Source organism: Eublepharis macularius, chromosome 10 (assembly GCF_028583425.1).
Source record: "Eublepharis macularius isolate TG4126 chromosome 10, MPM_Emac_v1.0, whole genome shotgun sequence".
Taxonomy (NCBI): domain Eukaryota; kingdom Metazoa; phylum Chordata; class Lepidosauria; order Squamata; family Eublepharidae; genus Eublepharis; species Eublepharis macularius.
The window spans coordinates 12,459,820-12,477,855 of NC_072799.1; the positions used below are offsets into that span (position 1 = coordinate 12,459,820).

The 18,036-nt window shown below is 46.4% G+C and overlaps 1 protein-coding gene across 3 annotated transcripts in view; it reads right to left on the reverse strand.

The window, feature by feature from the left end:
• Positions 1 to 16,554, reverse strand: part of SEPTIN11 (septin 11) — a 123,986-nt gene extending 107,432 nt beyond the window's left edge. For all 3 annotated transcript variants that reach the window (XM_054989669.1, XM_054989668.1, XM_054989666.1), the window contains exon 1: positions 16,461 to 16,554. In XM_054989669.1, the coding sequence (XP_054845644.1) occupies positions 16,461 to 16,487 (27 nt within the window). In that variant the 5' untranslated portion in view covers positions 16,488 to 16,554. The remainder of the gene's footprint in view (positions 1 to 16,460) is intronic.
• Between the last annotated feature and the right edge of the window lie 1,482 nt (positions 16,555 to 18,036).

Here is an 18,036-nt window from a genome sequence, read left to right on the forward strand (position 1 = left end):
GCAAGGTTGCAGTCCCTCCCAATGGCCACCAGTTCCCTATGTCCCCCAATGAACTCCTAATCCCCTCCAATTGTTTTCCAGACCTTGAGAAAGTAAAACAATTTAATCTTTCAGCAGCAAAAGCTTTAATCGCAGCATCTTGGAAAAAAAGAAAATATACCACCCATGTCAATGTAGCATAATAAACCGTGGGACGATGGTTGTTGTGGGTTTTCCGGGCTGTATTGCCGTGGTCTTGGCATTGTAGTTCCTGACGTTTCGCCAGCAGCTGTGGCTGGCATCTTCAGAGGTGGGACTTTTTTATTATGGATAAAATCTCAGATCATCTTCATTCTATAGATAATCCAATGTGCCAGTCTCCGTTTTTCGAACCGTGGTTATCTTTTCATGAACGCTTCAATAATACAGCGCAGGCATCTTCTTCGGATCCGTATACCCATACTTATCTAGTGTTGCCGTAATACTTTCCCAAGAGTGTAGTTTGTTAAGTGTTGCATTGATATTACATTTGTTAAACAAATCTTTCCATGACAATTTTGATATGTATATAATACGAAGATGTATCTGTTTATTGTATATGTATTTTGACAAGTTATATAAATAATTTTTTTTTAAAGGTGAATTAAATCTTGCAAGCAAACAAAACCAGAGAATTGCCATATTGGATCAGAATAACTTTCCATCCAATTGACAGAAGGTAGCCAGGCGCCCCCAGGAAAGTTACACACAAGTCCAAGTGAAAACCGTTCCTGTTCGCAGCGCCCATAAGACAATCATTTGTATCAAAGTTAAATGCAGTAGAAGGAAACAGGAATGAGTAAACTGTCCCTGTCCCTACCTATGCATAATTGCCAGACAGACAGCATGGTACAGTGGTTAGAGAGTCGGACTAGGATCTGGGAGTCCCAGGTTCAAATCCCCACTCTGTGATGGATGTTTCCCAAGAGAACTTGAGCCAGTCACACACTTGCCAGCCAAACCTACCTCAGAGGATTATTGTGTGGATAAAATGGAGGAGAGAATGATGTAAGCTGCACCGGGTCCTCATGGGGAGAAAGGCGAGGTATAAGTGATGTAAATAATGTTTTTAAAATTGCAAGCTTGTGTGAGCATAGCGTCTGTGTTGTGTGCAGAAAGCATGTGTCCCCATAATTGGGAATGCTTTTCCCAATAAAAAAATATTTCCCTGTCATGGGCAGGGAGCTGGTGAACATGCACAGGTCAAGCCAATAAGCAAATGCCCATTTCCCTACTGTGTGCACAGGTTTCAACCCATGAGTGTAGAAGATTTGACCATAAGAGTTCCAATCTTCTCATTTTACTAATAACATAATAACAGTATGCTTCTATAACCACCCTTCTGGACAGATTAGTGCCGGCTCAGAGTGGTGAACAAGGTCAGTGTTATTATTATCCTCACAGTACAGCTGGGTCTGAGAGGAGCGGCTTACCCAAGATCATCTACTGGGCTCATGGCAGTAGCGGGAGTCGAACTAACAGCCTATTGATTCACAGTCCTACCACTTAACCATTATGCTACAACAGCTCATATACTGCTGCTCTTCTAGACAAATTAGTGCCCCACTCAGGGCGGTGAATGAAGTCAGTGTTGTTACTATCCCCAAAAGACTGCTGTGGTTGAGAGGAGTGGCTTACCCATGGTCACTGACTGAGCTTATGGCAGTAGTGGGAGTCAAACCAGCAGAGTGCTGATTCACAACCCAACCATTTAGCCACTATGCTAATCATGGGACAGGTAATTGTTTTAACGGTCATGTCTAGCTGCGATGAAGGGGGAGAACAGGGCTGTCGCTTGGCCAAAAACACCGGGAGCAAACGGAGCCCCGGTGGACTGCCGGCATCTCCAGGCCTCCCATCAGTCTCTTGAGATAAGAAACTGGTTGGATCTTGCGGCACTTTGAGTACAGGCCACTGAAACAGAGGGCACTTCCACTGGTATAGCAGCAGCTTGGGGCCTGCTGCCCAAGTGTTTTGATTTTTAAGAGAACACCAAGCACAACAAATCTCGAGACCAAAGAAATTCTGTCTCCAACTGTAGTGAATTAGTCTCTGAGCTGCTCTTGTGAAAGGTCATCTGCCTGGATCTCTTCCCAGCTGAATTCCAGTTTCTCAGTAACTCTAGAAGAACTGTGCTAGAGAACACAAGCAGACCTGAGTACAGGAAACAGCCGTCCAGAAGATACGGAGCCCTGAGTGACAAGAACCAGCATCGGAATGGCGGTTAGGCTGTTGGGCTAAGATCCAGGAGAAGAAGGGGCAAATCCCCCACTCCGTTATTTATTTATTTATATTTAATTTATATTCCGCCCTCCCCACATCAGCAGGCTCAAGGCGGATCACAACCAAGTTTAAAACATATTTCATCATATATACAATTTAAAATCATAAAACATCCTAATACATAGATTAAAATACATGTAAACATATTCACACACACACACATATATGTGTATGTATGTATGTAAACACAGCAGCACATAATCCAGACGACCCCCTATTTAGCCATCTCCAGAGAATTTTGTCAGGGATGTATGAGAGATGGAGGTCTCACTGGTAGGGAGGGCATATACTGTGCTCCCCCGGCTAGGGGGCAGCGCCCAGCATCAACCATATGCCTGGCGGAACTGCATCGTCTTACAGGCCTGGCAAAATGCTAATAAATCTCGCTGGGCCCTAGTCTCATAAGACAGAGCGTTCCACCAGACTGGGGCCAGGACTGAGAAAGCCCTGGCCCTGGTCAAAGCCAGGCGGGCCTCCCTAGGGCCAGGAATCTTTAATAGATGCTTATCGCTCAAGCGAAGAGTCCTCTGGGGTTCATAGGGGGATCGGCGGTCCCGCAGATATGCTGGTCCCAGTCCGTATAGGGCTTTATAGGTTAGTACCAAAACCTTGAACCTGATTCAGTGCTCCACCGGCAACCAGTGCAGCTGATGCAATACTGGCGTTATATGCGCACACATCGGCGTTCCGGTGATGACCGGATGAAACACAGAGGGATCCATCACTCTCAACCTAACGAACTTCACTTGGTTGTTATGAAGACAAAAACAGAGTAGAGGAAAATGACATAACCTGTCCTGAGCTCCTTGGAGCAATGGCGGCACACAAAATATACTAAATAAATAAAACATAGATGTTTCAACATGGGTGAAAGTTTGGTGGCTGACAAACCATCGGACTGGAGCCCTGTTCACATGTTACAGTGAATATTCCGTTTGGAAGAACGAAACATTATGAGTTCAGTTTACAAATGAAACCAGGGAGCCATACCAGGATAAACGTCTTGTTTCAACCACATGCTCAGCTGTACATGCGTTGAACATAACATGAGAACTATGAACGAAAGAACATGTGTATGCTGTACGCAGATTGTACGTATGTTCACAGTAACTTGTGACCGGGACTAGAGTGCTTCCAGTTAAGAACTGGCAAGCTAATCCCATCGATATCAGCAGAGGTTTACATTATACCATGCTTATTCTGTTTTATTGCACTGCTTCCAAATTGTGTAATCCAATATTATCACATTGTTTATTGAACATCTTATCCTTTTTTAAACTACTTTTTAAAAAATGTTGTCATCTGTCCCTGTATCAGTGACAAAGGAGATTAATAAATAATGTAAATAAGTATTCCCCTCTTCAACTGAATTATTGCAGAGGTCACCTCCGTGTCATAGAACAGCATCATCTGTCAATCCCAATATATAACGAAGTACAGAGAGTGACGACAAGACCCAACACATTCTTGGTTATAGGCTGATTCCGCACACGTTGGATAATGCACTTTCAATGCACTTTATCAATTGTTTGAGGTGGATTTTTTGTTCCGCACACGAATGATCTATAAAGAGGATTGGAAGTGCATTATCCAACGTGTGTGGAATCAGCCATTGTCTCCCAACTTTGGTATGGCCTTCCCAAAAATGTAAGGAAAGACTCTTTCTTCTCGGCACTAAGAGAGGGCTTCAGCAAGAGGAAACTTTTCAAGGGGGCTTATGACATTTCCTAACTGACCTATGGAACACAGACATATTAAGTTTTTTAAAAGTGTGAAATGTTGGAGTTTTAAACAGTTCTCACTGCCTTGGGTCTCTAATATGAATAAGAAAGGCAAGCCTATAAACACGGAGTTCTTTTTTCCTTTGGTTATTACAGTTAAGGAGTTAAAATATCCCTGCAGAACAGAGTTCCTGGATAAGAATGGGAAACTGGGACATCGGCCATGGGTAGACTCAAGTATCAAGTGTCCCTGGAGTGGGATTCTCTATGGGAAATCCCAGGCCTTCTGAGCCCCAAAGTCCCTTTACAGTCTCGTTCCACCTTTCCTCCACTGCAATGGGCCGTTGGCCTTTCCTGCTCCAAAACAAAACCATCCCTTCCCGTTAGCAGCTTTTGTCTTTGAAACAAAGCAGCTACTATGTGCAGTTCCCAAGCTCTGATACTTGCCCTCTGCCCATACACTTGCTACAACTCAGCAAGGTTTTGCTCAGATTCTCGGTTGTGCCAGCCTCACTACCTGTGCCCAGTTTCAGCTTTAGGAACTGACCTCAACTCTCATATCTACAGTTATACGCTGGCCCAGAGAACACATTCAGAAAGGCCCAACCCTGAAAAATCCCAGATCATTCTCCTTGATCCTATAAAGAGAACATGGGTGTCCCCTCCAATGCATGACCGCAACCGTTCCAAGAGAAGATAGCAAGCGCTATTCTGCAAGCAGATGATCGCTGCAAGCAGATAAACACAGCCCATGCATTCAGGAAGTCTCTTGCAACATCAAGATCCATCACGATTTTTAACAAGCTTAAGCCTGGACTTTCAGATAAGGGAGTCCCGATATGAGCTCCAGACGCCACATTCTGCACTCCTAAGGGAAGAGCAAAAACAGACTTCTGGCAAGTATCTGCTCTAGCAGTTGCATGAAAGAACATAGATGAATCAGGGGAATTGTCACCACCCTGACCTGAGATGCAGGAAGACAGGGTTTGCGGGCCAGAAGGGAAGGGAACGGCTGCCCAGGTTTCTTCTCACCAGGGGTCTGCAGCCCGTCCCACAAGAACCAGTGCAAAGATGCTCTCCCTTGAGTTTTTCACAAACAAAGACTTGAGGGAAGGCAATGTGAAGAAGGTCGATTAAAAGATAGCAGGGGGTCATGAGGTGGGTCACAGGGAAGATTCGGAGGGCTGCTGTCAAGGAAAGGGGATGTGGGTGTCCGTACCAGAAGTTCCCAGGAGGTGGCGACAGAGACACCAAAGCCATGGATAGAGCACCGTGCTGGCACGTAGCCACCGAAGGGATAACAGAATTCGGCACTGGCAAATGATGTCATCACCCGCAACCACACACCATTCAGTGATGTCCGGACAGCGCTGGAGCTGCCTGCAGCCATGGTGCCGCCACCTCCTGGCATCCCCTGGTAAGGGCGTCCGTATCCCTTTTTTTCTTTGGCAGCCCTCAGCGGTGGGAGTTGGAATCTTCCCTGCATCTCATGTGAGCTGCTGCTGTTAAAACCTCTTGTTTAAAGTTCTCTGCAGATTACTGAGAATTTAGGAGAACAAAAAGGTGGTTTGTGGTCTTCACAGGGGGCATTTGCAGCAGAAAGACCCTGGCTGTGATATCTACAGAAGTCGGCCATGAGGATAGAGAAAAACACTCATCCCTGAGAGGAGGGGTCAGTGCAACCACAAGCCATGGCTGGCTGCCAAGCCGAGATCTATGAACCTTTGACTCTCCCTTCCCATTTCATTTCCCCTTTTTTAAACACAGTGCTGTGGTCAGTTACGTCCCTAACAAGAGTACCATTCAAGCCACAAAGGCTGCCTTAGAAGCTGATTTGACCAAGGGCATGGAATAGAGATACGTCAATAAATAAAAATTGAACAAATAATGTGAAAAGAGGCCTGCCCTGGAATAGGCCAGAATCGCCCAGATCTCAGCTTTTTTGGAGAAGTATGAGTCCCAAGAAGAGAGAGAGAGTGTTTTGGAAATGGAATTTCCACGAAGGTCTTAGAAAGCATAGAAGCTTTCGGTGGTGAAGAGGCAGGCTTCTATCTTTAAACTTTTTCCTCTTAGTAGAAACAACTGAAGCGTACTTAGAATGAAAGCTTCAGGCGACTTACAGCGACTCAGCGGGCCCAATGAGTCCACATCACACGACTGACAGCACCGATTGCAAATGCAGGGATCTAATGCTGCCAAGTTAACTTGCAAATTCACAAGAGAAGGCGCCTCTCTCCACCTCCCCTACAACCCTCAGTGTATGCAATCCCTGCCCTTTTCAGAAAGAGACCCTTTGTAGTTACCCTGAATTTGCAATTCCTAAAGGGAAGGAGAATAAATTCCTGCGAAGGAGGCAAAGGGGAAGGGGGGGGTAGGGGAAAAAAAACCCATCAGATTCCTTCAAGTGCAGGCCAGCAGCCAGGAAAAGTCTTGCTCTGGGGAAGAAAAGTTTACACCAGGGAGGGGGAGAAAACATCCAAATGAAAACTGCATTTTGCTTGCGGAGAACAAGGTTGCAGACCAGTTCTCAGCATTTAAAGGGTTCCGAATCTGGCATCCCCCTCCCTCCCTCCCACTTATGCGAAGGGAAGATGTTCAACAGCTTCCCACGCTCCCTGAGACTCAAATGGCTTCTCTAGGGTTAGCAACTGAAAGAACCCTGCATAGTGAGTGAAAAAATGCTGCAAAAAAAAAAAATCACAGGTCTGCTAGAGACCAGATACAGTCTTTTTTTTTTTTTACAGTATACTTTCTTATGCTGTAAACCATTGGAAAAGCAGCTACAATGCAAGGAGTCTTTGTGCAAGGAAGAAGAGGATGTGTTGCATTCCCATGTTACTTTTTGCTCAGGAGTGCCCCATGCAGTCAAACGTAGAGTCCTGGGCAAAGCAGCTTCCTACCTGCAGGGTGTTAAATTGCAAACAAAATGCATTTTTAAAATCACTACTGAAAACGCACTAAGAACACAAGAAAAGCCTGGCTGGGACAGACCAAAATACCATTTATCCCAGCATCCATATGGCTCTGAGAAGCCCATAAGCTGGGTGTGGATACCTCTGCCCTCCCCTACAAGTTCTTAAGGCACACCCATTTGGTTCAGAGACGAGGAGGGGAGGCAAATCCATCCAATAAGTGCAGACATTTCACTTCACTTGCCCGCCAGTGCATGCCAGCGGCAATTCTGCACAGCCTCAAAAGCCGACGAAGCCATATTCAGGGGGAAAAAACCCTTTCTGAAAATGAAAGATACCCTATTTTGCTGCATGTACTTCCTGTTCTGTCTCTCAGGTTTCAATTCTAAAGGCAGGAATGCTGCCTCTAGATGCATCTTTAGAGTTGGTGTTCATGTGTCTTCGCATCATGTGACGACCAACATGGATGGATGAGCTCAGGGCTTTTTTTCTGGGGAAAGAGGTGGTGGAACTCAGTGGGTTGCCCTCGGAGAAAATGGTCACATGGCTGGTGGCCCCACCCCCTGATCTCCAGACAGAGGGGAGTTTAGATTGCCCTCCACGCTGCTCGGCGGCACGGAGGGCACTCTAAACTCCCCTCTGTCTGGAGATCAGGGGGCGGGGCCGCCAGCCATGTGACCATTTTCAAGAGGTTCCGGAACTCCGTTCCACCGCGTTCCAGCTGAAAAAAAGCCCTGGATGAGCCATAGAAAGTAAAACTTCTGTGCTCCCACAAACACAACTCTTGCAAAGGAAAGGGTCAGTTCACACTTTTGAAACCACTACCCTCCACAGTGTACCAGGATACATACATATGGTAGGAACCTACCCTTAGAATTACTCAGAACAAGGATAATGAAAGTATCCCTAAAATGAAGGCTACTTGGATTGAAACTGATTTGGGCTGGTTTGCCATAACTAGGGCTGCAATCCCTTTCTTTTGTGTGTGTGTGTGACAATATGCCAAGCAAGATGACAAATAAGCATTAGTGATAATACACTAAAAAGAGGTCTGCTGCCCAAGAGAGCTACAAAACAGCAACAAAAATTGCCAAAAGCTGCAGCGCTCACAAAGGAAGACGAAAGCTTGCAAAAGAAGATCTCTGGGTTTGGAGGGCACGGCAGAGGTCTACCACATTATCAGTGGTATCTGCATTTGAAGGATCTCAGACTTTTCTCTACCCAAGGCCCTCAAGAGCTGCTGCCAGTCAGAACAGAAAATACTGAGCAAGACACACCAAGGACGTTATTTGAATTAATGCAGTTTCAAATATGTTCAGAATATTACCAGTACCCAAGCCACAGCCACTACAGCACTGGTCTTCTGCTGGTGGACTCAGTCGTACCACCAATTTGCCCTAAGCAAGGCTGTGTGTGTGTTACATGCTGTCAAGTCACCTCCAACCTATGGTGACCCTATGAACGAAAGACCTCCACAACATCCTGTCATTAACAGATTTGCTCAGATCCTGCAAACTGGAGGACGTTGCTTCTTTTATCGAGTCAAGCCATCTCGTTTTAGGTCTTCCTCTTTTTCCTACTGCCTTCCACTTTTCCTAGCATTACTGATTTTTCCAGAGAATCTTGTCTTCTCATAATGTGACCAAAGTACGATAGCCTCAATTTTGTCATTTTAGCTTCTAGGGAGAATTCAGGCTTGGTTACTAGTACCCACTTCTTTGTCTTTTGGGCTGTTCATGGTATCTGCAGACCTCTCCTCCAGCACCACATGTCAAATGAATCAATGTTCTTCCTGTCAGCTTTCTTCACTGTCCAACTTTCACTTCTAGCTAAGGCTAGACACGTCCGAATTGTTACCTCCACCATAAAGCCAGATGGAAGGAAAATCAACAAAGGGTCAGGTGAGCTGGAGTTAATGTTGGAGGCTGGCGCTAAAGGCAGGTACCCAATTCTGAGTAGATGTGAAAACCATACTTCCAGTATGATGCCAATGAAGAAAATAATGAAAGGGATATGCTTAAAAACTATTCCTTCCATGGCATTAATTCCAGATTACAATCATGGGGAGGCAGACACATGATTATGTCCCTATGGCAGAGATTGAATCTCAAAACAACCTACCTCACAGGGTTGCTTTGAGGAAAAAATGTAGGAGGGGAAGAACATAACACACACACACACCTTGAGTTCTCGGGCTAAACAAAACAGGTAACATAATAAAAATGTTGCTAGTCTTTAAAGTACCGCAACACTTCTGCTTAAGAGCCAGAGAGGTTTTGTCTTCTGCTGCCAAATCAATGTTACAGGCTGGAACCAAACAGTAACAGTTGTGTTACAAAATGTGGAGAATGTTAGACTTTAGATAATGTTGCTCATAAAAAGTAACGAGAGCAACAGAGTGGTTTTGCTTGATAATCTTTGTCCCAGTTACTTTAGCTGCCTGCTTTCATAATCCACGTAACGTCTTCCTGCCAAAGCCATCTCAGAGCAAAATTCTCTGTGACTCAAGGAGGTTATCTTGGCCCGGTTAATCAATCCAAACGGCTCTTTCATTTTGCCTGTTTCATGTCATACCTCTCCTCCCCCTTTCCCCTCACAGTCAGCAATATAGGCAGCTCAAAATGTCTTCCCCCATCAGCCACACCTAGCAATTTATTAACGATTAACCTAATTAACCAGCTCATCAGACCATGAACACAATAGCCAAGCTCTTGTAAAGATACTGGTATGGGAGGGTTAGATAAAAGGCTTGACTGTATGCAATAAACGTTTAAGGTTTACAATTAACAAGGCCGCAGCTTGCTAAAATGGAAAAGGGACTCACTCCATGAGGGCAAGTTACACCTCCAGGGCTTTTTTTCTGGGAAAAGAGGTGGGGGAACTCAAGTGGTGGAACACAGGACCGCACAATGACGTCACTTTGGGCCAGCTGGAACAAGGGGGTAATTTTGTAAAGTTTAAATCACCCTCGGCAAAAATGGTCACCTGGCCGGTGGCCCCACTCCCTGATCTCCAGTGGTGTGGAGGACAATCTGAACTCCCCTCTGTCTGGAGATCAGGGGGCGGGGCCACCGACCAGGTAACCATTTTCAAGAGGTGCTGGAACTCCGTTCCACTGCGTTCCAGCTGAAAAAAAGCCCTGTACACCCCTAAAGGACTGCCCCTAAAGCATATCACACACAATAATTAATAGGTGTGTGCTGTTAAGCCACAACTAACTCATGGTGATGTCAGGACCATGGGGTTTTCAAGGCCAAAGATGAGCAGGGGTGGTTTGCCGTCGCCTTCCTCTGCAAAGCAGCCCCAGGCTTCCGTGGTGGACTGGTCTCCCATCCAAGTACTAACTGTGGTCAACTCTGGTTAGCTTAGTTGGTTAATCAGGCCTATTCAGGATGCCACATCACATGTACGGACTGGGAATAGGATGCAAGAAAGCGGACTTAAAAGTGACACTTTATTAAAGCTCCCCGGTTTCAAAGATGGGGTGATTGGCTATAATGAGTCTGCGCAGACCTCAGTACATGCTCAGCAGCCTCATGTACAACCCCCCCCCCAAAAAAAAGGCGCAGGTACAGAAAAGAGGGAAACATGAAATGTTTGCCAACAAACAATCAGTGTTGCTCAAATCCCACTGCTAGATTATCTTTCCCTCAGGGAATCATTTAATACCAAATCTGAGCCATGTACCACCTAGATCAACAAAGGGTAGTCATATTAGTCTGTCTGTAGCAGTAGAAAAGAGCAAGAGTCCAGTAGCGCCTATAAGACTAACAACATTTGTGGTACGGTAAGAGCTTTTGTTAGTCACAGCTCACCTCTTCAGACTCACAGAAGCTCATATCCAACCACAAATTTTGTTAGTCTTATAGATGCTACTGGACTCTTGCTCTTTTCTACCTGGATCAACACCACCCATTCCAAGGGCCAGGCAGCAAGACCCCAGGAATTCAAGCCGGGATCATTTGTACCAGTGCCAGCCCTATATATGTATCTATACATCATGTCCAATTGCTACAAATAAGGAGTGCTGGAACCCACAGTTGTCTTAAAAATAAGACCGGCTGGCCTGCCTAGACATTCCGGTCTAGTTTGTGGCAGTCAGATTAAAGTCTCTGGGGGCAGGGGATCTTAAGGGCCACTTCCTTGCACGTGGGCCTGCCCAACCTCTCAATCGACATTTAGGAACCTCTGCATGCATTATCTATGAGGACTGAAGGATGGAAGGGTCATGAAATGTCCCTCTCTGGGGAAATATGCTTGTCCTCTTCTTTAAAGTGCACCTTTAAAGAAGTCCATGCCCAAGCTGTTCCTTCTCTTGCAGGAGTGGATAGTCAATATTATGATTGCCCGCCAGCTGGTGATACATATACTTATCTGTTGGGTATGGCGATGTAATAAAACTATCATATTTTATTAGATTTAGTAGTCTATATTTAAACGCTTTTTTAAAAGGGATGTTAGGTATCTTGGTGACTGTGGGTCAAAAGGTGGAGTATAAGTGTTTTAAATATATAAAAAGCTAAACAAGTGTCTTAATAGAGCAAAAGAACCTTCTTGCCCTTCAGTTTACCAAAAAACAACAACAACCACTCACCCCCAAACGAACTATCTGATCTCCTGGATGTGATATTCACTCACCATAGGTGAGCAGGGAAGTCTATTACGTCTGCCCTCAGCCCACATCTTTTCACCACGTCAAATTAATTCTACGAATTGACTACCTTTTCCTGGGACTTGCACACGGCTTAGTTTCTACCAAGCCCTTTCTAGATTTGGATTCCAAATCTGCATTCATATAACTGTGGTTAAGGTAAGCCTGATCTCGTTAGATCTCAGAAGCTAAGCCAAGCCTAATAACAACAACAACAATAATAATAAATTTCTATGCCGCCCTTCAGGACAACTTAATGCCCACTCAGAGCAGTTTACAAAGCTTATCATTATTATCCCCACAACAAAAATCACCCTGCGAGGTGGGTGGGGCTGAGAGAGCTCCTAGAAGCTGTGATTGACCCAAGGTCACACAGCTGGCTTCAAGTGGAGGAGTGGGGAATCAAACCTGGTTCTCTGGATTAGAGTTCCGCGCTCTTAACCACTACACCAAACTGGCTCCAAACGTGGTTAGTAATTGGATGGGAGACCTCCAAGGAAGACCAGGGCTGCAGAGACAGGCAATGGCGAATCATCTCTGTTAGTCTCTTTCTATGAAGATCCCACCAGGGGTCGCCCTAAGTCAGTTATGACTTGAGGGCTCTCTCCATCACCAAGGAAAAACGTGCATAAATCCTGCTGGCTACAAGGCTCACATGTGCGGCTCACATCATCCCCCAGCCCTATCCCTGTGTTAAGGATCACACTTGAAACACTAATTGAGATCACCAGTGAGCTACAAATGCAAGCACATGGGTTAAGAAGAGCTAGATTCCTCCCAACCGACCAGGCTTCTAAGACTAGATTAAAACCTGTTTATGAGCTCAGTTAGAGGAAGAAAAACTAGCTCCACTTTGCCATCCTATGTCATGGGTAACCAGAGTTACAATTTAACCATGATTCTCAAAATGGGAAGAGGGAGGAATGAAGTTTGGCAACCAGCTTAGATCATGAGCATTCTTCCACAACCACAGTTACATGCAAAGTCTGAACGCAGCCTCATTGAGAGGGGAATGGTAGGAGAAGAGTTCCTTTACATAGAAAACATTTTATATTTTGCATAAAATCGATGCCACTTTCACCCTCCCGCAATCAGAGAAACATAAATAAATAAAAATACACCTTCTTGGAGAAGTAGAACACAACTGAGTCGCCGGTTCCAAATTGCATTATAAAACAGCGACTGAAACTAGGGGAGCCGGGTCACATCTTGAACACAGACGCTATTTTTCACATTCGGAAAGTAGCCACATTGAAATAATTTGCTCGTGCGCAACATCTGGCTTACTGGCATGCACTTTTTAAAAAAAATGAACAGGAAAAAGTCAATCAAGTCCCTCCTCCCCCCTTCCGTCCTCCCCCCTCTGCCTAATGATGCAAAAGAGCACCTTCATATGGTCGGCATTTACTTCCACCAATATATCTGTAAGTTATAGACATAATAAAAAGGATTTTTCTCTCTCTCTTTCGGTTATGTAAAGCTGTCTGGGAAGTTTGCAAAACCAAGTCCACTTCTTCTCAAAAGAAAGTGATTTATTCATAGCTACAAAAAAAAAACAGCTTACAAAAGCTCCTTCAGAGATCTAATTTCATTTCAGCATTTCCCCAGGGACAGCTCTACTGTTGGCAATTGTTAGAAATCCTGAAGTGAAATACCTCGACAACAAGTCCCTCCCAGTACAATTCTCGGGTTATTCCGATCCCAGACCACCAAAATCAATAAGCTTAGACAGGAATAACTCTGTTCAGGATTGCACAGTCAAGTTTCCCAAACTCACTTTGCATAATAGTTCCTTGGCTAATTCTAACTGTTCTGTGTGTGCGCAATATAAAATAGCCCATCCGTTCTCTTCTATTTCGCTGAAGTAAGTTTTTATCACATCATCCATTAGTAATCTTTAACATAACAGAGGGCTCTTTTCCATTTTTGATACAACAAATGCTAGCGTGCTAGATAGTTGCCAACTCTGGGCAGGAGAATTCCTGGAAATTTGGGGGAGGAGCCTGGGGAGGGCACAGTTTCTGGAGGGGAAGAGTCAGCAAGGATGTAATGCCATAGATTCTACCCTCCAAGGAAGCCATTTTCTCCAGGGGACCTGATTTCTGTAGTCTGGAGATCAACCGAAATTCCTGGAGATCGGCAAGCCTAACTTGCTGCTGCAAAGTGAAGTTTTTTGCACCTGATGAAGAGAACTGTGATTCTCGAAAGCTTATGCTACAATAAAGTTGGTTAGTCTTAAAGGTGCTACTGGACTCTTTTTGTTTTTGCTACTACAGACTAACATGGCTAACTCCTCTGCACAATTGTATAGTGATGGTCCAGCAGCTGGACTTTTTCAGAGTGTGGGAAAGTGCTCCAGCGAAGCCGCTAAGACCAAACAAACGATCTGAGTCACCAGTATCATTTCTGTCTTTATTCTACAGGGAACTGCACACACACACAGAATGCTCAAGAAATTATCATGTGTATTGTACACAACCTGGATGTGTGTGTGTGTGTGCTTTTTTTTAAACAATCTTGCTCCTTCTTTGCTGCCTCTCTACTGCTTCCCCACACAACTCTACTTCTGATCCCCAAAGGATGCTGCAATTGTTATCAGAGACAGGGGAGGAGAAGCTGCATTCAGGCATCTCCATCCGGTCCTCAGTTACCACCACCACTGCTCCTGTTTGAAAAACTCCTAAGAATGCAGTCCTAAAAAATTGACTTCCTATGATATGTTTCATTTGCTCTAGCATGAGACATGGTAAATGGGAAATTCGGCAGCCCTATAGCAGTCCTCTCTCTCTCCCCAGAATTCTTGGGAAAGGGTCTCTCCAAGATAATTTCTTTATCAAGCAATATGCTGCAAACCACACAACCGGCGAGCCCTTGTCAAATAAGTTTGGCACCAGTTTGTTTTTTTTTTGGTGCTCTGCAACATCAACAGTATCAAGTCTCTAGAGACATCAAACTTCCCTGTGTAAATACCAAGCGGGGCCACCTCTATCCAGAAGTGTGGGGCGGGAGGGATGAGGTTTGCTATAATATTTGCCTTCAAGTGTTGAGTAAGGGCCCAACTGTTCGTATTTACAGCATTCCAAAGTGCATCACATATATTTTACACCCTACAAAAAGAGTCAAGAGCGTAACCCCAAAAGTTGAGCCTGAGAGACGTGCCTGGTGGGTTTATGGCAGTGGAAGGTTTGAAACAAGAACTTTCCCTCCTTTCTCTTACACTTTACCAGCCCTCTTAAGACAAGCAGGGGTCCCACCCCCCCACCCCCAAGATTTTCTTCCACCACCCCCAAGAAAAAAAGAGAAGCACGCAGACTGAGAAAGAAGAAGAAAAGCAGATATGTGCAGTCATAATTCAGAGTTTAGCCATTTGTCATCAAGAAATTAACAGTGCAATCCTATGAAGAGTTACTCCAGTGTAAGCCCACTGAAATCAGTGGGCTTAGACTGGAGCAACTCTTCTTGGGAGTGCATTCTTAAATACAGGCTGAGAAGATTCAAGGGTATTGTCTCACACTCGCCTTGTATGGAGCTTGGGAATATAACAAAACCAACCATTGGGGGGAGGGAATCTCATCAACTACCAACCAACCAACCCACCCACTTTGCCCTCACTACTCAATCTACAGAAAAGTTTGCAGCCTTCTCCATTCACAGCACAATCTTATGTGGCGCCACTCCAGTCGAAGCCCATTGATTTCAATGCTTTCCAGACCCGAGTTTCATTTCTGTCATTAGTGTTCTATCATTAAATTCACCAGCGCCAGCCGAGCCAGAGGGGCTCCAACCTACTGATTCCAGCAGCCTTCTACCGGAGTCCCTCTGCCTAAACTGCCTCTGACAAATTTCAAATATTCATTATTACCTCTGCCCCTTGAACAATGAGAGGAGGCAGCTCCTCTACTTTCCATCCTTCTGGCTCAGCCTTTTTTTTTCCAAAAAAAAAATTGTGTTATTTTTAGTCCACCTTTCTCCCTAAGAATCAAGGCTGATTACACAACACGAGTCACCTTCCGGAATGCAAATTAGCAAAGATTTAAACCTGCAGAAATCCAAAATGCATTTATTTACGTTATTTATAGTCTGCCTTTCTCACTGAGACTCAAGGCGGATTACAGAGTGGGGGGCCAGTACAGTCAATTTCAAAGACATCCTACTGAGTAGTTCTATGTTGTCTAATGTCAGTCCTAGAATTGCTTGTGCTCTGTTTCAACATTTCTTCAACTCTGTATTGGATTCCTGTTAAGCCAAGCCTTTGTAAACTTGTATTTATTTACCCTACGGCATTGTTTATGGAAATGTCCTTGGATCCTGACCATGTAATCCGCCTTGAGTCTCAGTGAGAAAGGTAGACTATAAATGACATAAATAAATGAAAAATAAGAAGGTAAATTTGCAAGCCAACACAGAGTTGAAGAAACGAACAGGGTATATATGTAAGACGGTACATAACTACAGATTTGCAAAGATTTAAACCAGTTCAGATCCAATACCGACAGAAAGAAATGCTGAAATAGATGAATAGGATAAATAGCGGATAGAATACATAAATGCACATTTGCAACGGTGTGCATTAGAATGAGGCTCCCCGTCGCTTTCCAGCCCTTCCCGCCTAGCCTTGGCCCGAGAGAAGCCACAAGGCAAGAGACACGCGCGCTCCGCCGGACACGCACACGCCCAGCCCGGCCCGGCCCGTAACGTGTGGACGCGCCCTTCAGCCAGCCATCCCGCGCCCCCATCACGCGCTCCCTCCGGAATGAATGGAGGGAGCGACACGCCGCGCCGGCCACGCCAGGGCGCCTCTCCGGCGGCAGCAACAAGCGGTTCCTGCCCAGCCCGAGCCCCGTGAGCTAAGGAGGGCCGGCCCGCTCCACTCACCGCGGCTCTGCCCACGGCCACCGCCATGCTCGCCTCGCCCCGCTCCGGCCGCCTCGCCTCCCGCGCCCGCACAGCAGCAGCCACCGCCGCTCTCGCCTGCGCGCCCTGTTATAAGCGGCAACATGGCCACCCGGCTGGGAGCGACCATTCGCTTTCCGGGGGGGGGCGCGGAGGAGGCGGGCCCCCTCCGGCAGCGGAGCCTCCCCACGCCGCGCGGGCAGCCGGCGCCCGGCTTGGCACGGCCGCCACAGCCCTTCCTCGCCCCGGGCGCACCTCCGGGCTCCCCCGGCCGGGCGTCGCCGGGGCCGGGTGGAGGACGCGCATTTACGCACCCCCCCCCCGTGGGTGTGTAATGCCCGAGTCCGGGCCGGGCCGGCTGGGCGGGCTCCCTCTGGCCACACGCTGCAGAGGGACAGGCGGCCGCGGCGGCTTCGCCTTGCCTGGCTGAGGCAAACTTTTCCAGATGGGGAAAGTTGCCTTGTCTTTGCGAGGAGGAGCTGAGGGGAAAGGCCTCCGCCCTGGACAGGCAGGGGAGAGAAGGCTGCAACGCTGTACTCCCTCGTTTATTTACTTCCGCCAATGGGGACCTAAAGCGGCTTACATCATTCTCCTCGTTCCATTTATCCTCACAACAACCCTGTGAGGTAGGCCAGGCTGAGAGTGTGGCGCTGGCCCAACGTCAGGCAGCAAGCTTCCATGGCATTCAAACTTGGGTCCCCTGATCCCAGCCCAACAGCTACAGCTTCGGGTGCCCATGAGAAATGGTGCTTGGCATCCGGGGAGGTCCCGGGTACAATGCCCATCACAGGTTGCCAGCTCCAGGATGGGAAATTCCTGGAGATCTTGGGGGTGGAGCCTGGGGTGCGGTATCTTGTTGCCCGGAGCAAAGTGCAGCCATCACCGTGTGGACCCAGGAGGTGGTGATGATATTATTATTATTATTAATAACAACAACAACACAACAGCAACAACAACAATAATAATAGCCCGCCCTCCCTGCAAGCGGGCTCACCTCCCTAATTGTTAATGGCTGGGAGCAAGCTAACCCCCTGAGGGGCCTCAGCACTCTCCTCATTGTGACCCCTCCCAAATTTCTGAGGATAGGTATGGCATCATAGATGAATGCGAGCTCCAGGTGCAGAGATAGAGAGGAATCGACAGGGAAGGGCTATTGGCAGTGGCCACTGTGGGGTCTGACCAGCCACCATTGGGAACAAAATGCTGGATTCAGCAGACAATTGATGGATCCAGCATGTTTACCCTTGTGTCAGCAACTAATAACAACAACAACAGCTGTGCTTATATACTGCTCTTCTAGACAGATTAATGCCCCACTCAAAGTGGTGAACAAAGTCAGTGTTGTTGTTATCCCCACAATACAGCTGGGGCTGAGAGGAGTGGCTTACCCACCGCCACCTACTAAATCCATGGCGGTATTAGGATTTGAATCAGCAGAGTGCTGAGTCACAGCCCAACCACTTAGCTACACGTTTTTTTAGATACTCTGCCCCAGCCCTTTGAAGTTCCTTTTAGCTCCCTTGGCCAATAGCTACAGGTAGACCTTTCCTCCTTGAAT